This window comes from Poecilia reticulata, chromosome 6, assembly GCF_904066995.2.
Source record: "Poecilia reticulata chromosome 6, P_reticulata-male-v2, whole genome shotgun sequence".
Lineage (NCBI taxonomy): Eukaryota > Metazoa > Chordata > Actinopteri > Cyprinodontiformes > Poeciliidae > Poecilia > Poecilia reticulata.
The window spans coordinates 20,501,884-20,528,770 of record NC_088835.1 but is presented as its reverse complement, the minus strand read 5'-3'; the positions used below and the strand labels follow the sequence as shown (position 1 = coordinate 20,528,770).

The 26,887-nt window shown below is 38.3% G+C and overlaps 1 protein-coding gene across 2 annotated transcripts; it reads left to right on the top strand.

Annotated features, from left to right (window-relative positions):
* Positions 1 to 200: 200 nt before the first annotated feature.
* On the top strand, positions 201 to 26,833 carry hgfb (hepatocyte growth factor b). 2 transcript variants are annotated; one of them, XM_081608153.1, is made up of 22 exons: positions 201 to 1,711; positions 2,840 to 2,999; positions 3,252 to 3,364; positions 3,935 to 4,049; positions 5,562 to 5,710; positions 8,470 to 8,590; positions 9,352 to 9,470; positions 12,900 to 13,065; positions 13,172 to 13,305; positions 14,794 to 14,887; positions 16,732 to 16,862; positions 17,615 to 17,644; positions 18,082 to 18,196; positions 18,806 to 18,880; positions 18,977 to 19,126; positions 19,224 to 19,330; positions 19,982 to 20,124; positions 20,622 to 25,907; positions 26,120 to 26,249; positions 26,370 to 26,427; positions 26,528 to 26,567; positions 26,654 to 26,833. In XM_081608153.1, exons 1-18 carry the CDS (start codon positions 1,654 to 1,656, stop codon positions 20,799 to 20,801), a joined length of 2,160 nt encoding a protein of 719 aa, XP_081464279.1. In that variant the 5' UTR covers positions 201 to 1,653; the 3' UTR covers positions 20,802 to 25,907; positions 26,120 to 26,249; positions 26,370 to 26,427; positions 26,528 to 26,567; positions 26,654 to 26,833. The 2 variants fall into 2 exon arrangements, with proteins under 2 accessions (XP_081464279.1, XP_008409485.1); XM_008411263.3 differs by lacking the exon at positions 26,120 to 26,249.
* Positions 26,834 to 26,887: the final 54 nt, after the last annotated feature.

Sequence of the window (26,887 nt, the reverse complement as noted above, 5' to 3'; positions counted from 1 at the left end):
TATGTAACAGTTTGGTTTTGAATCCTGTACCTGTCTTCTACTGTGTGGTGAAGAAGCTAAGTCCAAGACAGCGCCACATGCTGGAGTACAAAGTCTTTGTCTTAGTCTTTACCATGAGTATATTTCAAAAGATATAATCAATCTATAGTCTTTTGCCAGGAGAGAATTCAACAAATGCAGCAAAACAAGTTATTGTGAAATCTACGTTTGAAAGCATTATATGATGCCATAATGTTATTCCCACATCAAAAACATACCTGGTGTGTTGCTTTAATTCTTTCATTCACGTTGGAGAAATCCTTGCTATCTGTTTTCACAAAGCTCCTCCTTGGAGCTACAGTCTCCAGCTGAGCTTCAATCTCACTGAGCACTCCTCTCCAGTGCTTTCCACTTTCAGCTCCATCAGATTAGTGGCAGCAGCAATTAGCAAACACCTGCAGGTGTCTGCTGAGCTTATAATATCTCAGTCCAACATTCCTAAGAATGGTTGTAAATGGTTTAATGGAGTAGCATTGTTGTGTTGATGTACTGATGCAGGAGTGTCTGAAAGAGTAGGAGCTTCTGAAAGATACAGAGGCCCAATTTCAAGATGTCATATTGTCAAGTCAAATTCCATTTTGTTATGGTTAATTTATAAATCTATTTAAAAAATTCAAACAACTGGAAGTAATGTAGTTACTTGATTGTACAATATATATAAAATGGCACTGTGTGTCTGAAAAATACATGATACCCTTTAAAAAGAAGCTTAATTCTTTTTAACTAAAGTTTAATAAACAAATACATGCTTAAAATTTCTTATTTTCTAAGCAATGTTTCTTGTGTCAGGGTTGGAAAGGTCAAAGAAATCTAATAGCTATTAGAATTTGCAGTTGAATTAAATCACACATTTGCGTTGATGCTTTTAATTCCTTTACAAACAACTTAGTGGAAATGGAATTAGTTAAACCTTCCTCTTGGAAGGTTTAAGTACTAGCCTATTACTCTACTCATACCACTAATAGGACTGGTCCTATATTACCAATAGGACCAGAATGAGTATTAGGGCCGCTTGAACTAATTTTTATTTTTATGTCTGCAGACCTGTCATAAAACTCCCGGGTAATTTACTTTTCAGTTTTAGGTAGTGGGGGAAAAAAACTGTTAAAAGACAAAACTAAAGACAAATGGCGAATTTCCCTCAGCGCTGACGGGATGGAAATAATAGAGTTAAAGTGAAGTCAAAAAATAACACATGTGAAACATTTAACCTGCTTAATTTGTATATTTGAACAGAAGCGTGCGACCCCATTCACATCATGAACAAGAAGACACATCCAGCACCACACAGGTCTGAACATTCGCATTCCCCTTTAAATATTGGTAAAGTACGCATTTGCTGGTTGCGGAGAGATAAACTCGAGAAAGAAAAAAAAAAATGAAAAAAACGAGATGAAAAATATATAATACGTAGAGCAAGAAGAAGATAGATGCGTAACTCTCTCGCGCGCACGCAAACAGGCAGAGGGGGAGAAGGAGGGAGGGAGGGAGGTGAATAAGTACTTAGAGGGGAGACGCATCATTTGTGCAGTGGTGGAAGCAAAGTCTCTTGGTATCTGTCAGAGCGCACAGCAGGCAGCGTTTCCATTTGTTTTCTCTGCACGTTGTTGTGTAATGAAGGCGATGTGGATTTACAGGCTCGTTGTTGGACTCGCAGTCGTTTCTTGCTGCGGTAAGTTCTTCTCCTTGTCTTTCCCCCGTAAACTGTTTAGTAACAGTTTGGAAAACGTGTCTGACTTGCTGCAGTCGTGTTTCACTGCACTGGCTGGCGCTCCACGAATAGCCAATAGCAGTTTTATTCATATAGCCTACCTTCTTGTTAATTCAATCTGCTAAAAATAATAATAAAAAAATAAATAAATAAAGACAGAAATATTTACATTATTTTGTTGTAAAAGTTGTATCTGAAGGTGTATTTTCTATCCATAGTCTTTATTTCACCTTGCAAGAACTTTTAAGCGTGCATAAACCCTCATCTCATCTCATACTGCTTTGTCATCTGCAAAAGGACCTCCTAACCTGTTACAAAAACCTCTAACAAAGTGATCAAATAACGTACTGTCACACAATGTAACCAGCTAAAACCATGTTAACCTTTCTGTAGTCCACTTTGTTTTTTTGTTTTTTTTTTCCAGCAGAATGATTCTCAAAGTTTCATTCAGCAGAGTAAAAACATAACTTTAATTGACCCATGTCAAGCCTCTGATCCTTCATGTCATCCAAACTTAATTCATAGACTGAATCTGAAAGCAGCACTCATTATGCTTGTCATTTCAAGATTGGTCTTTTTTTCTTCTTCTCTGCATTGGTAAAAGAAGAAGAAGAAGAAGAAAAAAATCAAGTCAATTGAAGTGCTTGCAGTCAGACAAACAACACGTGTAGGAAGAAGGGGAAGAGTGATGTGGTTTTGGGATTTGAGACCAGAGTTTTCTTTTCAAGTGGCTCTCTGATTTTTACAGAGATGTAAAAGACCCGAGGCAAATTGGCGCACTTAAAGCAGCCTGGCTCACGACTGGTTGATCTAGTGTGAGTGTTTGTATTAACATGTCATCGGCACCACCTTTCTGAATGATGTTGAATAATAATAGGAGATTATTATTTAAAGTGAACGAACAGTGTAACACAATTCTCCTCAGCGAATAGCTAATTGCAGAACAGGTTAGTAAATCAAAAGCAAGACCTTCCTGTTCTTCCTCCTCATTAAAGTTAATTATGCCTTAGTGTCTGTTTTGCCGTAAAAAGTTCTTTCACACTCTGTATTGCTGCAACTGCATGACCATGTTTTGTGATTGTGCGACAGAGGGCAGGCGAAATGCTCTCCAAGACTATCAGAAATCCGAAGGCACCCGACTGGCTGTCGTGTCTCCCGATTCCTCTCATCTGACCAAAAGCAGGAAACTGAGCTTAACCAAATGTGCAAAAACGTGCAGTCGCGGAAAAAGACTCCCATTCCACTGCAGGTTTGTCAACAATGATTCCCCTGTCCTTTTTCTTTTTAAATATGCAAATTGAACTCATGGAAACGGAAGTAAGTTGAAAAAAAAAAACCCACCAAGGGATTGATGATGCGACCTCCTAACCACATAAAATGATTATGAGTGGCATCATTTTAACTACTAAAACACCTGTCAATGCATTTTGCTTCAAGAAATTACAGATTGTATTCTGTCGTCATTTGTCCTCAGTTTTCTCCGTCTATTTTCCTTCCCCAGAGCTTTCCTCTATGAACATCGGAACAGGAAATGCCAGTGGCTTTCATTTGACAGAAATTCACCAGGAGCTCAAAGCCATCAGAACATCTACTATGACCTCTATCAAAAGAAAGGTACCCTTTTCTGTTTTCTTTTCCTTTTTGCCAACTGATATTAGGACCAGACGCTGTCTCACCCGATCAGCCTGTCAATCAGGACAGGAAAGTTATTCCCATTAGGGGTGGTTTGTGTTGCATTAATGTATCAATTAAATTTGGAATTTGATTTGTCTATTGATTTTAGTGGTCAAAGTGGTTTATTTTTAGTAATCATAGCACCCCACAGGGGGGAAAACAAGGGAGTGTAAAGGGTAATTGTCTTTATTTTTACAGCCCCGCTATATGTCATGCTTTATTCTCTGTTACAAAGTGGTGTTCGTATAAACACTGGAAATCCCTGTCTTCAGTTTAGTCAAGAGGACCAAAAAAAGTGAACATCCAAGCTCTGCAGCCAGTGTGAACCCGCATGGCCCTGATTGGGAAAACAGATTCCTCTTCTGGCAATGTCACATTCTTGTTAAGCCCAGCATTGCACCTCCCTCTCTCTGTTTTCTTCATTAGTTGCTCAGGCTTTGTCTATAAAAATTGTGATCAGGTTGTTAACTCATCACATTTCCCCCTTCTCTCGTTTTTGCCTCACTGCAGACTACATAAGGGAATGCATTGTGGGGACAGGTCAGAGCTACAGGGGGCAGAGGTCAGTGACAGTCAGTGGGATCCTGTGCCAAGCCTGGGCCTCCCCGATACCTCATGAGCACAAGTAAGAAATGCAATGTTCTTTTCACCTCAGTGTCAAACTGCACCGTGTTATAAGCTGCTGTTAATGTTAGTGTTGGCCAGTAAGAGCAGCAATTAGCTGGTAGCTAGAGGCTAGTCTGTGTCCATGTGTGGGTTTGATATATTAGTGGCTGATTATGCTCCAGGGAGCAGTCATTCATCAGAGGTGACCTCATTGTAACACTTCACTGAGTCACACATCATTTCCTGCAATGGCCAGTCTGTTTATCGAGATGTGTGTTTATTTTGCATGTGTGTCTCCGTACAGAAATTAGGATCTTATCTAATTTGTGACTAGCTTCTAAGATCTCTTATCTTATCTGCATGCGAATTTTGGGCTTGAATGCATCAAAAAACAGAAGTGAACTAAATGGACAGCAAGAGTAGATCACAATGTCTTAAAAGCAACAAGATTAAAGTGTAAATCCTTTTTCTACTCAGTCTGGACGAGCATGGAAAAAAACATAGTGTGTGGTAAAATATTTCTATATCCAGCCTGTTTTTTGTATCATTAAGTGTCTTATCATCCATCCATCCATCCATCCATCCATCCATCCATCCATCCATCCATCCATCCATCCATCCATCCATCCATCCATCCATCCATCCATCCATCCATCCATCCATCCATCCATCCATCACCCCTTTTTTATGAATAAGGTATGAAAAAAATACAATTTAGAGAAAAATATAAATATTTTCAAATGACCAAAGATATGTAAAGTCTCATATCCTTATATATTACTATTAAGAATACTGAAAGGGCTTTGTTGTGAGGTGCTTAACTCATATATCAAAGCTGGCACTGAATGTTTGTACTTTCAATGAACCTCCTATGTCAAACTACATATAATGCCTCTACAAATTAGGTAATTACAGCAAGGAACTTTGTATGTTTTTATCAGTCAGCTTGTAGGCATAAGGAACTCTGACACACACACACACACACACGCACACACACAGAGTGAAAAACCAATAGGACTTTTATCAGCTGCAGGTTTTAACTTCCTGCCTCTGTCCTTATCGGGCACTAAAAGATGAACGTTTCATACTTTATCATTTCATCATCGTGGAAAAATACAGCTCGACGTAAAAACTACACTTGCCGTGTCCATCATCCCCACTGGTGACCACAGCCATGTGCTTGCCTGATGTAAAAGATATGAGTCATTTGTCAGCATGTTTATTCTACATTAAGAGCAGGCCTTGACGGGAAAATATCACCGCTGTTACGCATTAACATGTTTTCTCTAATTACCAATAGCATGGAATGGATAAGTAAGTCCTCCAGCTTTGCAAGCAGTGACTTTAAAAGATGTTTATTTTGCCGTCTCAACGCAGGCGATTTACAGCCAAGCAGCAGCTGCCTTGTAAAGGACAAATTGCTTGTCATTCTGTGATTAGTAAACGTTGACATTAAACTTCTGGCTTTTTTTTTTCTTCACTTTGCTCTGGTTGTGAGCTGTTGTTTTGCATGCTGCTCTTGTTCCAACAGATTCATGTCTAAGCGGTACAGGAAAACGGACCTAATAGAGAATTACTGCCGCAACCCAGACAACTCCACCGTTGGTCCGTGGTGCTTCACCACTGACCCCAGGCCACACCTCCGACACCAGGAGTGTGGCATACCACAGTGTTCACAAGGTAAATGCACATACATCTCTGCATGAGGACATTCATGTTGAAGTAATAAGCATACCGCATTGGAAATTACTGCACAATTACAATTGTTATTGAAGCTTGATCATCTGAAATGAAGTGTAGCACATTGGGCAATCAGATATTTGGAGAAGGATGTGCTTGCTCTGACTGTGGTCTACTTTACCTCTGTTCTTAAATACATGTCAGTCTACGGGGTTTATTTACCGAGGCCGGCTGCAGCTGTTTCCAGGTGTGGGGTTCACTTTTTAATGTCCTCTCTTGTTTCTTCAGGCTCCGATTTTATGAGCGGCTTGAGCCCCAGAGGAACAAGTCATGAAATATTAGAGGAAATTAATGCCTCTGTTGTTTCATCTAGATAAATATCCAGCAATTAAGCCTGTCCTTGTGGCAAACATTTGGTTGTGATGAAAGCAAAACACTCTCAGCCTCAATGTTATATCACGAAATGTTATGGCCGGGTCTTCCTGAAGGAGTGGATGATAATGACAGCTGTTATCTAAGCCTAAGGGATGCATGGTGTCAGAGGGCTTGTTCCCTGTGCATCACACTGGATCACTTCAATTAGGGGCCCGGTAGTGGAATGATGAAACAAGATCAGAAAACCTCATGTTCTTCAACAGACAGATTATGGACATCGGTCTGAAGAAGAACACGAGAAGTTACAGGAAACATGTAATTAAATGACATTTTGATAGAAAAGTCTTTGCTGTGTTGTTGTAAAGAGCGGAAGGGTTCCTCCAAACTTTAACCGTTGCTAACAGAGAGCACACATGCAGATACAAGCATGTCATGCACAAGCAGAAAGATACCAGCAGCCAGAAGTAATAAATGTGCTGTGTCATGTCAGGAGTGGGCTCATAAACATCTGTTTTTAATAGGCATCCTTTTGGTTGTTTACACTGTGCAGTGTATCCCACTCACCATTTAACAAATGGTGGCCTCTCTTCATTAAACTTTGATGTTTTCATTAATCTGACACAGTTTGTGCCAAGGTGCATTTACTGTCTATTAACATAACTATAACAGCATAATTGAGACCTGTTAAAGAGATGGTTCTGGTTTTTTGTAGAGTTTTTTGTGTGTGTGCGTGTATGCGTGTGTGTGTGTGCGTGTGGGTGTGGGTGTGCGCATGCGTGTGTGTGTGCGTGGGTGCGTGTGTGTGTTTGTGTGTGTGTGTGTGCGCGTGCGTGGGTGCGTGTGCGTGTGTGTGTGTGTGGAATGCGTTTGACTTGTAAACATCTTGCATGACACCAAGCAATGCTTACAGTGTGCCTGTTTGTCCATCATTAAGGATTTCTGAGGAGGAAAACAAGCTTTATGAGGTATCAGAAAACAAACAAATTTAAAACATGTTAAGCTCTAAAAGTGTTGTCACAGTTTACATTGTCACTGTTTTCTCAGCTGAACATCTGTGTCGAGTGTATATGTTTCACAAAAGGTATCTTGCCACTAATCATCTACATAAATATATGTGCCAAGTATTGCAGCATCGCTCCAAACAGAGGTTCTTCCTTTTCATTATGACTCATGCAGATTTCCTCTTATTGTCTAGATTCGTCCTTACTTTCACTGAACCTCATTTCCACTGTTTCATGCTTGTTTTTTTGGTCCCAGATGAGCAAAGATATGAGTCATAGGTGAGCGAACCAACGAGGACAATATTTAGTTGAGTAAATACTGGAAAAATTAAAAACAGTTTTGGGGTTTTTCCCACCGAATTGGTTCCAGGGCTCAAACAGTGGAGCTGTTTGAGCCAGTTCTTCACGGCTTCTGTGGAAGAACCAGTCTTGTTCTCTAAAACCATAGAGCGAACTCAACGCCATGTGATTACATCACCGTTTCATCCAGTGGACAGTTTAACCACACAAAACACATTGCTTAATACCATCCCATCGTTTTGTTAACTACAGTTTAAAGAACATGCCGTGCTTGTGAACTTAACGTCACATACCAACCACATGACTTACATGGGGGACGTTTTGCACGGACTTTGACAACTTGTATTTCAAGCATTACTGCATTCTGCTTGTAAATGGTTGCAAAGACATGGTTATGTGACTACAGTTAATAATATATTACCAGTAGAAACACAGTAAAACCTCTCCGTGGTTTAAACCTGTCGTATTTCCTAAGAATGAACTGGCTAAATAGGAATGAAAACCAAATTCAATGGCAATGCAGTGTAACTAAGTTTTTTTTAAGATAATTATGCACAACTGAATTAACATGTTCCGTTGTACATTCAAACATTTCAAACATTCATACATTTCTTTCTGTAACTCATAAAAATACCAAGATACAATGACAGGCATTCATATGGTAATTAGTTGCAAAATGGTTTGATTACAGGTGAGAAATTCATGTAAGAAGAAAAAAAAATGGTGCAAAACTGGTGTATGAAAGTGGTCACTGTTCTGCCAAAGAGGTAAAATGACCTGAGGCCATTTATTGTTGTCAGTTTCAAAACATATTCAGGATGTATTGTTTCCAGTGGCATTATTTTCTTTCCAAAGCAGGTGTTAGCTTGACTTCCCCAGGTTCTTAGTCATCACTAAAGTTAAAATATTTCAGCTGCTGTTTAGTGTTGGAAAGATCCTGACTAGAATTATCCCATACTCAGCCTCATTCAAACTCACTATCCAAAATCTCCTTTGGAAGCAATGATTCTTTAAAACAAACAAAAAAACATTGTTGCCTTGAAGTTAGACCTTATGCTATATTTGTCTTCCTTTACTGTACAGTTGAGTGCTTTACCTGTAATGGAGAAGATTACAGAGGACCAATGGACTACACAGAAAGTGGGAAAGAATGTCAACGATGGGACCTAAATGAACCTCACAAGCATTCATACCACCCCTCAAGGTAAACCTTTCACACTTAAAATCGCATGAAGTACACCTCACAAACCATATGCTCTGTCATTAGTGCACTGATGTGCATGCAATATTTTTTCAACAGACAGTATTTTGCTGCAGCTGATTCATGAGACTCACTCTGGAGATTGGTGATTTTGAGTCAGCCAATGAAAACATTTCCCCTAAGGGAAGTGATGGGAATCTAGTATAGATCTGTGTTTTTTAACTGTGGTATGCTGGGAAATCCCCATTAGGAAAGCTATATATTTCAATTTGTGCAAGTATTCCTTACATCTTTTCAGCTTGTGTTGACATATGTCCCTGTCAGCTTTTGCGAGTTTGTGTCAAGGCTGTTCCAGCTAGTTGGGTGGCAGGTGGTCTGGATTAGCTGAGACTCGTTAACACGTCCTTAATCATCAGACTATTTGTACAAACTGGGTCCCAGGCTGCTCATGCCATTAATGAAACGAGAGGAACCGCAGCCTGGTGCTGCATGCCTGAAGGCGACGGGCCTGAAGGGATGTGGGACTTTGGGATGACTGACTGCTAAACATCTGTAGTGTTGCAACTTATTATCCTCCTCATTTCCCTGAGCTCTAAACACATAAACAGATGGTGTCTGCTCGCAACTAGTCATCTATTTGTCAGCTTCATGTAGTACTACATACTCTTTCAAATTGTTCCACTGTGCACGCAGGAGAAATGTGGAACTTTTATTGCAAGCTTTGGGCTTTGTGTACACTCTAAGGTGTCTCGTTTTTGTGCTAGATACCCTGACAAAGGCCTACATGATAACTACTGTAGGAACCCCGACGGACGTCACAGACCATGGTGCTTTACCACAGACCCAAACACACACTGGGAGTACTGCAACATCAAAGTTTGTGGTAAGCATGAGTGCGTGTTTGTTTGTCTGTGGTTAAATACACCCCAGTTATGCATCTCAAGTGAAAATCTGTCTGTGATGTAAACTAGGTGTGTTTGTGTTGAATGGCGGCCTGTTGCTGTCAGTCATGCCTGAGAGAATTTTCCACAATGTTCAACTTCCTGTAGCATTTGTTTTACCTCATATTGACATGAATCTTCCTTGATGTTAGGGAACACATGTACACACAAACCTATCAGCTGGCCCCCCTTCTTTAGTATCCAAAATGTTTATTTTTCACAGCGCCATCGGCCTGATGTTTATTTTTCTATGCCAGCTCTTGGTAGTCAGGCTGCACAGAGCTCAGTTACTGCTCCCCACTAGCAGTCAGCAACACATGTAGACAAAACGCAGTGTTTATACCTGTGTTTTTATTATATAAAAGGTCCGATTGATGTCTTAACAATTAATGCTGTTAAACTTTAGTTGTTCGACCAACCGAATGCATCTCTTCAGCAGAGAAGCTGATAAGAGTTTAATCTAACTGGAGTTAAAAAAAAATAGCTTAGTTTAAAATATATTCGTGCTTAACTTAGAACGACCAGGTCAAAGTCCAGATCTACTGCAAATCCTATACTCAGAGATACTCTCCAATCTGACTGATCTTAAGCGATTTTGCAAAGAAGAATGGACAGAAATGTAAGTTTACAGATGTGCAAAGCTGATAGAAACATAAACCAAAAAGACTTGCAGCTTTAAAAGCAATGAACGATGGTTCTACAAAGTGTTGATTAGGACAGAACCAAAGACTTTACATGTTTTCAATCTTCTGTATATTTAGGTGCATGCATACTTTTTAAAAGCATTGTACTCTCTTTGAGACTGGCCGGCTGGCCTGCAAGAGACATCTGCAATCCTGGCACCATGGTTGCTTGATGGCAATGATCCACATGGACCCAATAATTCAGTGTTTCCCTTGTTTTCTCCCCTCTAAAAACTGTCTTCTACCCCTCGCTCTCTATCTCTCCAGCTTGCTCTTTGATATGGGAGTTTTTTGGTAACCACCCAAGTTTACGACCCAGTTAGTCTTAATCAAAACAAGGCTGTGAGGACAAAGCGAGAGACACAGAAACGGAGAAGTGGTCCACTCACAAGGCCCCTTCTTTTGTTTACTGTTAAACTGGCACATATCTATTTTTAGACACAATAAAAAAAAAAACTTTAAGATTTAGTGTTTATAACATGTTTTTTTTTTTGCATGTACAGGCTAATGAACTTCTGACTTGCCTCTGACCTTTCTGTGAACAGATTAAAAAAAGGGGATTCCTGCTTTGTTTTTCCAGATCTCCTCTCAAAAGAGGCCCATAGAGGGGGCTGTTCTACTGAAACGAAGTTGCTGCTAAATATCCAGTGAAACGCTATCACTAACCAAATATTTCTCCTGTTCTAAATCTAGGAACACTGATTGATCTCAGCTTAAAAACATAATAATTTTTATCTACACAACGAAATTGTTTGCAACCTTCATGTTAACAAAAGATCTGCAGTGATGACAATTACTGACTCAGAGGACTTGGCTGCAGCCAAAGCAAATTGTCTGCTACGTGTGAAATTATGTGCAAAGATAGTCTTTACTTGACAGAAATAACTGAATGAAGCTACTTAATGGGGATCAATGTACTGAAGAGTTATCTTTGTTCAAGTGAAATATTTAAAAAAATGATATTTCAGCTCTAGTGGCTTTTATTTCACAGTACATTGACAGAAAACATGTGGCAAAGGACAACAGGTCTGGACTCTCACCCAGAATTGCCTTTCTTGTAAAAGTGTAACTGTTTTCTATAGCTGGCTATACAGATAGCTGACCAGCAGTGTGCAGCAATAGATTAGAGATGTATCACAGCTTTACTTTAAGCTCTGTACAGAAGTTATGGACTTTTTGTCCTACAAAAAGTCAGCACTTTAAACCATAAAGTGGGGGGGGGGCGTTTCAAAATGTAACTTTTTAAAACGTTAAATGTACTTTGATACCGAGCGTAAACACACATTCTATTTTTATTGTGAAACAGTGGTCAATGTTACCAACTGTGTTTTACTCTGCCCATGTTTGTGTATGCCTAAGAATAAGGAACATTTATTTGTGATGGAGTAGACTTAAATCCTTTGAAAATAATTAAGATTTCCAGAGCAGATGATGACATGATTTTTAATCTGTGCGTCTTTCTTATTTATGCATTTTGTTCCCTTGGTAGTGAAATCTGTTGTCATCAGTCACTTTCTGGCTCCGGATAAATTTACACCAATCTTTCAGTTGTTATGTAGACTCTTCTCAAAGCTAGAAGGAGACGCGCTACTACGAATCGTGCATTTGTCTCCTTATGGATTTCCTCTTAATTTTTTCCATGTGTTTCCAAGATCATTGAAAGAAACTGCTTTAGGACAGGCGAGCATGGCCAGCAAATGTAAATAAAGACTGATTTTCGGGATGTGATGTCAAAACCAAGCCAAACATTGTGCTGTCACAACCTGGTTTGTGGAGTACCAGTTGAAAGCTGTGGTTTGCATGTTAGCTGTCAACATCTTGATCCTTGGAAAATGGAGCAAGTGGGCGTCTTGTTATGAACCAAAGAAAGACGTAGTAAAGCACAAAATTGGACCACTCTTACCCCCCTTTTTTTATTTTTTTGTATTCTGGCTCAACTTTGGAATCACAAGCGTTGTCCTGCTTGTGAACATAAAATGCATTTTAAAGATGCAAATTTGGTTCATTTATTAGATCCAATGCAGTAATTTAGGATCCAGAATCTTACTGGAGCTAGAACCATTAATTTTTCAAAGTAGATAACTTTGCCTGTATTAAGTATTGTAGAGTACCAATTAATGTATGTATGTATATATATATATATATATATATATATATATATATATATATATATATAGCAACACTGATTGACAATGGGGACCCTCGTCGGGTCAATCAGTGTTGCTTCCTAAGTGGACAGTTTGATTTCACAGAAGTTTGATTTACTTGGAGTTATATTGTGTTGTTTAAGTATTCCCTTTATTTTTTTGAGCAGTATATATATATATTAAAGGGCTCCACAGAAACAGCACAAAAATGCAAGCAACCAATACTAGAAAACAATAGAAAACATAAAAGACAATAAAATAGTACAACTGCTAGAACTTGTACCACAAATTTAGCCATAAAAAATGGCAAAGAACTGAGAAAGATTGAACATGTTCTTTTGAGCATAGAAGCGTCAGTTACAGAATCAGACTGACACATCAAGTGGAATATAGTTTTAAGTGGATTAAGATGAGTTCCCACCAGCCAGTCCAAATAACATCACTCTCTTCTTTTTCTTGTTACTGTGTATCAGCATGCATTCCAACAAATCAGCTCGATGTTCCTTAATGAACAGACTTAATATTTTAAACTCTATTGCAGAAACCCCTCCTAAAAGTCCTGAGGCGGAGACAACCGAGTGTTATGAGGGCAGAGGAGAGGGTTACAGAGGCACAGCGGACATGACGCCCAGCGGACTCGCCTGCCAACGCTGGGATTCTCAGTATCCACATAACCACACATTCCTACCTGAAGCTTATCCTTGCAAGTGAGTGAAAAATTGCACAAGAAAGCCTTCCACGCACTTACCCACCAGTGTGCACTCAGGTCTGAGAAGATAACACAATGCCTTTTTTTAACTCACTATTTTCCAGGGACCTGAAAGAGAACTATTGTCGAAATCCAGATGGTCAAGAATTCCCCTGGTGTTTCACTACAGACCCAAGAGTACGCACAATGTTCTGCACCCACATCCCTCAGTGCGGCGTCCAGAACAGTCCTGTCAGCGGTGAGAAACTTGACAGCTTTATTTGATGCTGACAGCAGCAAGGGAAAAGCATGTTTCTTCAGCCTAAAACAGAAGAATATTTGGCGATCTTTACATTTTGTACACTGCAGAAATCATATGAGACCCTGTACCACACATATTGGTTTGTGACCAAGGTCCTCTGCATCCCTGTGGAAAATTGTAATCGTACAGGACTGTGGGAAGAACTGACCACCACGTCTCACATAAATCAAATCTGACAGCAGTTAGGGATGGTCTGGTCTCACTGGACAGGGAAAAGGATGAAGTTGGGGGATTAGTCTTGGTTCAGATTCTTTCTGCGATACCAAGAGATTCTGAAAGGGAGAGATGTAGATCTATGGCTGATTACACACATTTCAATTTCTCAAGGGATTTTCAGGAATATTTTTTAGTTTCTGCGGCTTTGCATAAAAACTGACTCTGAGGTTGGTTTGTGGTTTACCCTCGAGGTTTGAATACATTCCCATGTAGAAATGAAATGTAGGATGACAGGCAGCTTAATAACTTATTTATGTCGAACGTTTCTCCAAGGAGTCTTAGTGGATGACTTACTTTGTGTTCCCATCTCTGTGTGTTCTAGATCCAGCCATGATAGCTAAAGCAAAGGAGTTTTCATAGTTTAATGTGAAAGCTATATATTTTTTGGTATGGTAGGGTTCAGTTTGTTAAAAACAATTTTCCATATTTTTCCAGTAGTTTGTATATTCTAGTGATTAAGTGTACAGTTTCACACCAAATGTGTATTATACTGCAAATACATTGCATTACATCAGTAGCAATTCTAAAACAAAACTAAAAAAATCTATATTTTTTTAGTCCTGCCACAGATTTTGGGTTAATTTCCTGTTGGAATGTGAACCTCTGTCCCATTCTAAAGTCTCCTGCCTCCTCCAGCAGATCTTCTCATTCTATGTATTTAGCTCCATCCAACTCCGTATGAAGTCTATCTTAAAGAAACAAATCTCTACAGGAAGCTGCTTCTTCCACTATGTGCCCCAGTGGGGCAGTAGTTGTTTTCAGTAGTTCTCTACAGAGTTTTATATGTAGGCCAGCAAGTTTAATTTTTGTATTTGCTCTGCCCACTTTCAACTGAACTTCTTATAGTATCAAATTAAAAGAAGTCATTTGGACGTCCCACCTTTAAAACCATGTATTTCTACCTCCACTTCATTTAGTGGTTCATTTAGTTCGTTGGGACTTCAAAAAAAGTTAAAAACGATTCAAGAAGTATGAAGGAAGACATACGATTAACTATTTGTTTTTTTTTGTTTCTGTTTACAATTTTATATCATTAGTAATTTATTTGCTGCAAATTCAACATTAGTTGCAACCCAGAATAGGCAGACAATAATTAAAGATTTCAGTAAACAAAGGATGTTTCTTAAGCATGCTTTGTATGTTTTAAATATAAAATAAATATCTGAATTCCCTTTCTCATTTTTTCCCCACTTTTGCGATCAAACTCAGACTGTTTCTTAGGCTTTGGAGAAAATTACCAAGGAGAGCAGTCAAGGACTAGATCAAACCTACCCTGCGCTCCCTGGAGAGACCACAGCAACAGGTCAGTCCACCAAATCGCTGCTCCTTCCCTGCCTAATAACGTTTCCAAATTTTATGATGTAAAACACAGACCTGCTCTGCCAATAAATCACATACATGCACCTTTGCATAAAAACAAAGATGTAGCAAAACGTTTTAAGGACATTAATCGTCAGAAAGCTTTGTAACATTTGTAGGATTTTTAACAGCTCAGTGATATCAAAACTTTGAAAATGACATGCCTTTTGTTAAAAAACATTTTCGGATATTTCCAAGAACCATCTGTGCAGACCTTAACCATGTTGGTCTGAGAGAGGAAACATACGTTGACCTTTACATAAGTCATTCTGTTGTTAGCCCACCATGGTGAGCTTCTTGATTCCAGGAGGAGAACATGGCTACCGTGACTAGCTTCTTCATGAACAACCACTTTTGTTTCCCCCAAAGATGACCTAACTCAACAAGAATGACTCCTAGGGATAACTTGGTGGAGGGATATACACTTCAGTCCTCACATTTGACCCTAAGGTCCCCTTTGTAACAACTTCAAAGCTACTCAGATCCACTGCCTGGAATCCTGCCTGTGGGTCAAAAGTCATGGTCAGGAACTCACAGTGAGAGAAATATAACTCATATAAACATAGAATTTGGAACTCATGCTTGCTTTTTTTTTCTAAACCATTATTTTGTGCAGTGTTGTTTTGATGCTGTTGTTAAATTTGGAATAAGAAAGAATTTTGGTTTTGGTTTTAAAAATCTTACAAGAGGACACTCATGAGTTTAATACGTCTGCATAAAATGTAAATGATGGAGGATTTAGTGAGTATTTATTTATTGAGTATCTTCTTATCTTGTATATACAGAGAAGCCTAACAGAGAAGTTTAACATGAATTCAACAGCAACCATTTGCCAACCACTTTTTGGCACCGCAAATGGGAGACCTGTTTTCATAATAAAACATTAACAGGCTTTTAACCTGACCTCCATACCCCCATACACAACCATACAACATGCTAAACAATGAAAACAAATGAACACGCCTTGTGCTTGGTGTCATGCAGTTCAAACTTTACAATCAAATAACACTAAACAATTAGTTAAGTGCATTGGGCCATATTATTGGTAACTTATTTTCTGAATTACCAAAACAGGACTTTTCACCACATCACTGCTTGTAACCAAACCTGTAAGTAGAAATCTTTCAATTCTGGCTGTATTCAGATAGACCTTGTTCTGGTTCTGACTGAGCAGTATTGTTAGACCGACATAAACAAACATATGCCAAAACCTTCTTTCATACAGGCATCTCACTATGTTAGCCTGCTTTGTATTAGCAGGTCCCACTTTTTTTTCCATGTAGTTTGTCTGTATTTCACTCCAGAGGATTTATGTATTCAGTAATGTAGCAGTCAAAATGTTATGCCAACAACACCATCAGTCATGCCACTTAAACTTTATCAGCTAAAACTAATTATCAAAGTTAAAAATGCAGGAGGGTCAACTGGAGAGAGCAGCTCTTGATTTAACATGATGGAGACAACCGGTCTCAGATAAAAAAACAAAAACAAAACAAAAACACTGTAATAACATTATCTTAGCTTATATTCTCACAAAGAACAGTTATGGTCATTTTGGTGGGCTGACTGTTTACTCTCTGCTATCTGTCCTACACTGTTCACTTCCATGGAGCTTACCTGCATTCCTGGCATGCAGCTTTGTTATATAAAAGTGCTCACTGTATTTGGGAACAATTTTTCAATAGGAAGTCACAAATTACAACATATTCCTGTAAAAAAAAAAAAAGTTTTCTTTAGAAAAACTGTCCACGTCCAATTTAAACAATGTTTTTCTTTGTCTTTGTTCAGGGGGGAGAGGGGCATGCTGATGGCTGGCCTAGAGGGGAATTTCTGCAGAAATCCTGATAAGGACAAACATGGTCCCTGGTGTTTCACCAACAATTCTGCCATTAGCTGGGATTACTGCAACGTAAAACCTTGTAAGTGCATGAACATGTGCTCACGCAGTACCGTCAAAGTTTAACAATGTCTCTTGCACTCACACATAATGAGAAAACTGAGGTTTATCATTCTTCCAGATGAAGAATTGTTGTAAAAAAAATAGCTTCTCTCTTAGAGGTTTGTCATCTCACATATATGATTACAAAAATAACCTGAGTTTGGAGTGGACCCGCTTGTCGACACTCAGAGATTAGTGTTAGAGAATATTCAGAACTCATTACATTTGCTGGAATCAAACTAAAACCTCCAATTTTCTCCCTGTCACACTAAGCCTCAGAGAGAAACCTTAATATTACTGTCAGATTTGACAACATTAGATGAAACAATAATGGGTAGTAGAGACATAAAAAAATCTTTAACTGCAGGAAAATGGGAGAACTCAAAAAAGAAACGGCAAGGAAGCAGGCTATTCAAGTAAATCAGATTTGTCTTATTCTTCATAAATTAGCTACTTACCAAAATTTACAACTGTTACTCTGGTTTCCCTCAAACAAATACCATAAACTGTTAAAGTGCTTACATTTTCTTTAATGTGGCAAAGTCTCACAACATCCAATCAACTTTCTTTATTAATGCACAAAGAGGGTTGTAATTTTATGAGCTCAACAAAGCTCACAAATACTGTCAGGTGAGACCTGACAGCACTTTTTCCTGTCAGCTCTCCCCTTGTACCTTGTTAATATTTGTAATTAATGTAAGACAACATGTTTCTCTCCTCTCCTGTCTACAGGTGATGCTTTGCAAAACAGCATTCCACCAGGTGAGTGTTTGCGTCTCTATGAGCAGCCAAGCCAGTGATGGTTGTGTTTCTTCAGCATTTGTTTTTTTTATACCCTATCATCATGGTACAAGATGCAAAATGTTATTTTGTTGTAGTGACAGCTACATGTGCGTTTGTGTCTGTGAGTTTTTTTATTATATGTACTACAAAGTACGAATCCCCGGTTCCTGAGACAGATAGAACCAATAGGATACTGGAAAATATATATAACAGTAAAAGCATTTAGTTATGTTATTATGAATGAAGAGCCTTTTATAGTCACTGTTTAAGCAACATGTCAGAAGAAATCATTAACCTGTGACATTGCAATCATATTTATAATTTAAGTTACATGTATTGTAAGTCTCTAAAAAGGTTAAAAAAGAAACATGTTTTTTTTTTTCAATTGTGTGCACGTTTGTGCTCATGTGTTTCAGTCTTTGTAGCTGAGCCAACCCCTGTGAGGTGTTTTGTCCATAAAAGAACCAGGATTGTGGGAGGAGCTCCAGTTGGCATATCAGACGGCAGCTGGATGGTTAGCATACAGAAAGGGTAAAAACATTTCAGTTTTATATGTTTTCCTCCCACAATCAGGAAAAAACTTCTTTTTTAGTTAATGACTGTTTTAGATGGGTTTTATTTTTCTTTTCTACTTTTCAATCCAACTTTTGCATGCAAACAATTTAAACTAACTCCAAAAATGGGTTTAAAAACATTAACTGTGTGATGTGTGAACAATTTGGAGTTTGTTTTATCTCCCTTAACATCCTCCTCATCTTCACTGGTGACAAGATAAAATCAGCACCTTGCTAAGCCTTTTTGTCACCAAACTGAAGTGATTGTTTACATCTAAGCCCAAACTTATTTTCATTGAACCAAGAAGTTTGTTTCAGGTTGAAAATTAACTAGGGATCTGTCAAAAGATAATAAAACTATCTAAAAAAGGTAAAATTTTGAGAGAAAAAAAACCCACAACACATAATTTATCTATTTTTAATTAGTTGAATACCAGTGACACCAGATATGTGGAGGGGGTAGAGATTGCTCTTGAATTTTTTTATTTTATAATGCAGTTAGTGCTAATCACATAATAAATCTAAAAGGCTTCAGATAACTTGGTTTCATCCATCATGTCACATTTGGCTTTTGTGTTATTCCCAGATCGGTGCATTGGTGTGGAGGTTCTCTTGTGCGAGAGGAGTGGGTACTTACTGACAGACAATGCTTCTCCTCCTGGTAAGTTCTTTGCTCTGTTTTACTTTCCACCCACTGCCAATTAAAGCTTGAAATGTTTTTCAACTCAACATTGTTATTTGCCTTGTGTTCCTTCAGTGTCCCAGACCTCAGCGAGTATCGGGTGTGGCTGGGAGTCTCTGATCTTCGAGAAGGATCTCCTGACAGACCTAAGAGACAGGAAGTCAGAATAGCTCAAGTGATATGTGGCCCCAATGGATCCAGCTTAGCCCTCCTGAGACTCTCAAAGTAGGTGCTTGGAAAAAAAAAAAAATCCCAGTTTTATTTAAGCATAAATCTCTGTTTGCTGCATCTGAATAATGCGCATTAATTACTGTATGTCCAGGCCCGCCCGTCCTGCAGACAACGTCCACACAATTCAGCTGCCTGTGGCCGGATGCTCCATCCCAGAGGGAACCATGTGCAAAATGTATGGATGGGGAGAGACAAAAGGTATTCATATGTTAAACCCACCACAGCTGTTGTATGCATGCATGCCCTCATCTCCTGGGATTGTTGCATATGATGTTGCATTTGCAGTGCCCAGGACAGCCAAGAAAAGAGAATAAATTGGGTGTAAAATAACACAAGATACTGGGTTAATTTGCATCATCCAGTCAGTCAAGGGTTCACTTTAAGTGGCCTTAAGTTCAAATGCAAAAAAAACCAAAACAAATATTTGAATTGTATCTTCATATTCATCAAATGTATTAATACTCCCATCATTCCCTGTTTATTAATGCATTCTTCATTTTCTGTTGCATTCAAAAGTAAACAAATGTTTTACCCTACCAGTTTTTGAAATTAAAAAGGTAGATTAAGGAACATTAATCCAATGAACGTTACTTTATTTGAGCTCATGTTGCATTTTTAATCCTCTTGAACCAATCTGACCAATCACCTCTGACCTCAGCAAGTTGTCCACACCGTGTCTAATGCTTGAATGCATTGAGTTGCTGCTGTGAAGTTTGCTCATTTGTGACTTAAGTTAATAAGTCATTGAACAGGTATACCTAAATGTTTCTAAAAAATAGTTGCAGTCCTGTTATGCTGTTTGAACTGTAAAAAAACAGCAATAATTAGGATCCTCTGTCTTTTTTTTAGGTACTGGTCATGATGACGTCCTAAAGGCAGTGGACTTGCCCATTGTTGGAAATGATAGGTGCAGAGAAATGCATAGAGGGAACTTCCACATAACCAACACCAAGATCTGTGCAGGGGGGAAAAGGAACGAGGGAGTCTGTGAGGTACATGAACAGAAACAGTTTTTGGAAACATTTTTTATTGCCTTACTTATCGGCGAGTTACTTAACCATTTTATTTTGAGGTCAGAAAGTGTCATGGCAATCGTGTTGGTAAATGAGAACAGGCATTGAGATCTAGATTTAAAAAAAATGCTCCCATTGTGAATCTACAAGAACTTTAGTGCCTTGATCCAACACAGTGCTTTCTAAGCCAAGTTTGATCTAAATCTCAAACAAATGTTTCTTGAATCCACTGGCTTAGATTTCAGTCTGCTGTAAACAGAGCAGCTGGAGACTGTTGCTCCAAATTTCATCAGCTATCCAAAGCTGTCTGAGGTTTCTGACTGTGTAACAGATCTGAACATGATGGTGCCGCCTGTCACTGAGAATGTTAAACACTTTTTTTTTTTTCCATTTACCTTTGTTGGAAAGCTTAACAGTGATGACAGCTCAATTGCGGATGACGAATAATAGTCAATGTATTTTTTTTTCTTTTACAGAGAGATTATGGGGGCCCTCTTGTGTGTCAAGATGGTGATCTCAAAGTTATTGTTGGCATCAGTGTCCATGGCAGAGGCTGCGCTCGAGCCAACCAGCCTGGCATTTTCATTAATGTCCCCTTCTACACACAGTGGATTTACAAGGTCTTTCGATATAACCCAAACTCTGACACTGCTTAGAAACAAATCACTACTAGGGGACTAAATTAAAACTAGACCCTCTCTTCTTTAACTCCAGTGGACATCTTTAACTCAGGACATCTGGTTTCTGTGACTCAGATACCTGTGGGGTCTGCAGCTGAACATGAAAGTCTGAGGAAGCACTTGCAGTGATGATGGCTTTAAAATCACTAGCAAATACCATACTGACTTCAGTACAAGGAGTCAATAACTAGTGGTTTATTACAAAGATGGAAACGTATTACTTCTCATATCGTAGACATGTAACATGATGTAATTTTTGAACCATCTAGAGAGAGAATAGTTTCGATAAAAGACAGTTATTACATAAGAAAAGGAGTCAGTCAGAACCAGAGTCAAAAAATACAAACAGGATTGCGAAAAAGTATTTGCCCCTTTTACCTTACCTGTTTCGGTTCCTGGAACAACTATTAATATCAGATAAGACGGCCAAAGTTAATTTTACAAAGCAGTCTTTAAATTATTCATGCATCCAGACCAACCTGGTCCTTTGTGAAAAAGTTAACACCTGGATAAGACATGAATTAACTTTGATTCATCACAATATTTTTGGAAAGTTAAGTTCAGTATCTCTAGCCATGCCCACATATGTATGTGTTTGTCAACACAGAGCACAGTAATATATCATACATTGTAACACACGATGCCCAGACCAAACAGATGAGGAACTAAAACTTTGATAATGATAATTATCTACAATTGCCAAGACATTGTACAAAGCTGAACCTGACAAGCAGTGGCCAGCCTACCAAAATTACTACAAGTGTATATTCAGGAAGTTACCAAAGAACTTAGAGCAATATATATAGAAGGCTTTAGTTGCTTCATTGATGAAGCATGATTCAACAATAAGAAAGAAAAAATGGCGTCCATGGTAAAGTTCCAATGTGAAAACCATTTACAATTTAAATGAACATATATGCCTATCTCATCTTTGCTAAAAAGGTTTTTGGCAAATTTTGTAGACTTCCGAGATAAAAATTTAACTCCTCAAAAGTTGTGCAATTTGATAAATCTGGTTCAAAGCGGATTTAGAATCACAGAAAAGAAAAGTCATACTCAAAGTGCAGAAGTTATTTGAATCCAAAGGGACGTAAGAGACTTGACTGTGTTCATGTTTTCCTCTGAACTGGGAAATTCTGACTTCCCAGTCAGAAAAATCAATTGAAACTTCTTCCGTTGTCAGATTTCCCGCTGGGAAACTGGGAGCAACTCTTTATTGGAAGGGATTGCATAAGACTGACACTACACCTGTCATGAACATGAAGGTTTCTTCGGAAATGTCAATTAATGTTGTCATAAAGTGTCATTCGTTAATGACACATTTATTGCAAAGTTGACACTTTTAATGTATTTTTGATGCGAGTTTTAATGCAGCTTTGCTTTAAAAATGTCATTATTTACCTTCAAGACAACAAGCATTAATGAAGACCCCATCATGTTCACAACAGTTATGTCATGTTTATGACAGTGTCACGTCAATCACACTTCAAATAAAGTGTTACTGATGTTTATTTTAAAAGACAAACATGCGAAAGCATGTCTATATTCAATGTTACATGTAGCACCTGCAACTATAAACTAAACAAATTAAAAGTGATGTTTGCTTACGGAAAATAAAGTCTAAAGCTGATGTTTGTTAGAGGTACTGTTAACAATGTTTGTGGGTGTCGCCATGTTGAAATTCCAACTGACCTTGGGTGACCTTGGGTCTGACGTGAAACTGAGCTTCGAGTTTCCGATTTCCGATAAAACCGGAAAGCAGCGCTAGTGCCACTAACTTTCAGACCGTAACAGCAGTGGCTGCCACCAAACGAAGCCTAGCCAATTAGGTTTGTAGGGCAATTATCCTTTCACATAGTGCCATGTTAGTTTGTATAATATATTTATCATTCTTATTGTATCATTCTTTGAAACTTCTTTTTCTCAGGTTTCCATTCTGTATGAGATCTGTCAACCTTTGCAGACTTTCCATGTGTCCACTCTAGATGTGTGTATGTGAATTCTCAAATCCTGGTATTACTTGAATGAATTGAATACCAAATGCAGAGGTTCAAATGTTGGGCCAATTAGAAAACCAACCTGTGGTAGGACATGTTAAGGGCACTCCATCCGTTTCTGAGGGGCTGAAGTAAAACAAGTCCTTCATGTAAATAGTTATTAAATGAGTGTATTTGTGACACTCTTAGTGTAATTTAGGTCTTATAGATCTACAAAATGAAAACATGAATGTTGTATCAAGGAGATATAAGAAAAAATTAAAGTGATTTTTTTTTTACAGTGGAAACTTTCTGACTTCTTTCTGTCTCATAATTAATAGATTAAAAAAATCCTACATTGTAATGTTATCGCAGCACCATGGACTGTACATATGTGATCTCTTCTGTGTAAAAAAATGAAAGAAGTGCCTAACTTTAAGTTTTCATTCATGTATATTCATAGGTTCATTCTGTACATTTTCCAATAGTTCAAGTTTTGAACCATTGTGGTTATTCCTGTTTTGTTTTGTCCATTTCTGCAGTAGTGATTGAGAAAAAAAACCATCTACACAAGGAGATAATGTAATGTAGTCATATTTAATGAATAAGAATATAATTGAAAAGTTTCAGTAACTCAGATCATTAAGTTACTGAAACTGTCTCTTTTAATTATCCCAATGTTCTGCTTACAGTTAATGAAAGTTTGAAATTTTAGCAAAAAAAAAAAAAATTTAATGCAGAAATGTGGGCTCAATGAAAAGTATGTTTTATATCTGCTAAATCTTATTTTCAGAAAGGACTTTTAGTCTGACAAAACAAACTTCATTGCAACGTACGTTGCGACTCATTGAATATGACTGCGTGCACAGATCGATGTTTAGCCAGGACTGATTCATCAGTGCAGGCAAAATACGACACATCCTTAGTCCCTCCACTCCGAATGTTAATTTCACAAAGTCAGTCAAATTTTATGTACCAGGAGTATGTCTGTTTTATCGGAATGACACTTAAATTTACAAAACTTGATATTCATCATATCCATATTAATTATGTACAAATGCGATAAAATAGTTTTTCTTGTATACATGTGTTTTGGCACTGAAATATGCTGCAAGCTGCTACAGTCTACATGTTGTACAGTATTGCCTTATGTTTTCTGTATAATGTACATTTGCTGTAAGGTTCCACTTACCCACTATGCTTAAGAATAAACAGTTTACCTAGTGATGGCTTTTCCCATTCATTTTGTTACCCCAGGAGACTAATGTATATCATTCTCTAAATGTCATATTCCTTACCGGACCTTCTTCCTTTAGCAATTATGTGTTGTCTTAACCACTTTCCTTCTTCACTGTATAATTAATAAGACGTTGCACTTCTTCCCCAGAAGATGGCACCACAGCAGCACACAGTCTTCTATAGCGTGTAGGAACTCTCTGCTAATCTCATCTCCCTTCCATAGATACACAGAGCAAACAGGCGAGCACATTCATATTCCTACTTATATATGCCAGACCCTCATCCACTGACATGCACTGACGCACATTGCGACACACACCAATAGCCGTAGCTTTTTAGCGATCGCTGATCAAATAATAAAACAAAGCAGGAATGCTCTCTCTCACCTGCTCAGCTTAACAGACAAGAAGAGCCAGATTCAAGATATATCAGCGTGTATGCTCAACTGTGTGTTTCCGAGCAGGTGAGACTCTGCATGAATAAAGGTCAAAGAGCTGGAACTGTGAGCTGGAGGTTACGTGCTGAATCTATTGAAGCTGCATTGAAGGACCGTATGGAACAAGCAGGAGACTTCACTGCTAATGTTGACACAATTTACACACAAGCAGAATAATGTACACGCACACCCACAAAAAGCACTCTCAACAACAAATGCTGTTATTGAAGCTGCGAGGCATCAAAGAGAGGCGATGTCTTAGAAGTTTGCTTTCATCTGTGGGTCGACTGGATGGAAATGTAGACAAGAGGACAGACCACTCGTGAATTCACAATAAATTTTAGTACTCAGTCAGATGTTGGTAAAAATATTGCAAATACCCCGTGCAACATTAAAAGTTTATTTGACAACTGCTATCATCCGTGTAATCTTAAAGTGGCTAGGAAAACAAATCTTGCATTCAAACCTTGTGCTGTATTGGATAACAAGTAAGGTTTTTGGTCTTCCTAAAAACAAAGTAAAATATTCTGTTCTATCGGAAATCTGAAAAAAAATTATAAATACTATAGTAATTATGGTGTCAATGATGACGGTCCAACCCATTCATTTTCTACTATCAAATTTAGAGAATTAGTGTGTATTCATGCCTGACAGATTTGGGCCTCTTTAAATGGACCAGAGTTTCCCAGGTCTGTGCACAGCAATTTGAGAATTGTCAGATTTCCAGTGAAAGTGGTATGTTATAAACACAGAGTTAATTAATTAATACTTGAGTGTTAGATTCCGAAAGTTCCACAGAGTTAACCCAGACTAGTGTTGATTTCTGTTGATTTAGATAGCTTATATAGTAGGGTGCCCCATTGTTGACTCATGGTTGCTAAAAACTTTACCAGACTGACTGATTTTAGTGACATAGTGGGTGTAAAATATTGAATAAAATGTTGTGCCACATGACTGGCTTTATTTTCACTCTTATATTTGACTTTATGACACACAAAACTACAAATTAATCGTCCTTATTTTCTCCAGGTGCATTCTGGGTAAAGCTTGTCACCAACGTCATCATCAGTCACTTGGCAACAAATAGCAAACTAGCTAGAGCTACGGAACGTTAACATGTTTTGAATTTGTGTTGTTTCATCATTAGTGACCAGCAGCCTCTTGTTTCTGTTCTTCTCTTGGTTTATTGTACTTCATGTCAGATGGACTTCAAAATGGCATAGTCGCTCTCTGTGGTGGTGAAACTTGTTAGCTCCGCTGTTGCGGGCATGTCTATGTTGTAAAGTTAAATTATCATGAGCTTTATTATTTGGGCCCGGTCATTAGCCCCGCCCCCCGGCCGACGCCGTCGTGTTCCGCTACTGCGTCACATGTTTGCCTGAGGAGCAGAGGCAGCAGTATGGCGTCTTGTCTGGAGCTTATTGTAACAAGGTAAGTTCCATGTTAAAATGATCATGTTTTTGACTATTTCTTATTGAGGCATTATTTTTACGTTTACACGAGTATTGATTCATATACACAGTTCGCTTAACGTACATGTATTTGTTTAGACTGTTTATTATCTTAGCCTAACATTGAAACTCAAGAAAATCTGGAGGCCATTTGAATTAGCATTATTTAGCTGCGGGGTCGTTTTCTTTAAGTTTTTGGCTGTAGACTGCCAAATGGGGGAGTGGCTGTGCTGGATGGTTGGCTTGATCTAAGCCACAGGTGTCAAACTCCAGTCATGGAGTTTGACACCGCTGCTGCAACACACCTGGATACAATAATTAGGTGATTAGCAGGACTCTGGAGAACATATCTACACAGTGAGGAGGCAATTGAGCCATTTGACTCTGGTGTTTTGTACCTGTGGCACATCTAAAAACTGCCAAAATGTTTTTTCTTTGTCAGTGTGTCATGTTGGTGACTGAAGCCTGTTATGAAGACTTCAACACATTTCTTCAGACAGGTTGGCATGACTTTTAATGCTGTCCACATTTTTTTCTATAAGCTGACTAATTTCGTTAGTAATTATTTATGACTTTTTTATGCTTTGTCTTGTAAACCAGGTTGGCAGAGTAATTTGAATGACTATGATGTGACACACAGGTGAGTCTGATTAGTTTTGCTCACACTACTTTTTAAAATATTTATTATCCTAATGTTTCTGCTATATTTCTTGTTTTTCCTTCCAGACTGGAAGTCTTCCTCCTTCCTCCTTCAAGAGCGGCACCAAAAACACTTCACTATCCGCTTCCAATGAACTTTTAAAGCTTCACATTCAGTGCAAAGTACCATGAATGTATGACCTTTGTTGCATATTGCTGTCAGTGCTGTTTGATGTTTTGAAATAAAAGTAGATTATATTCTGTGAATGGTGCTGGTGTTTTTGTAGCATCTAATGTCTTAAAATGAATTTGGAGATTATC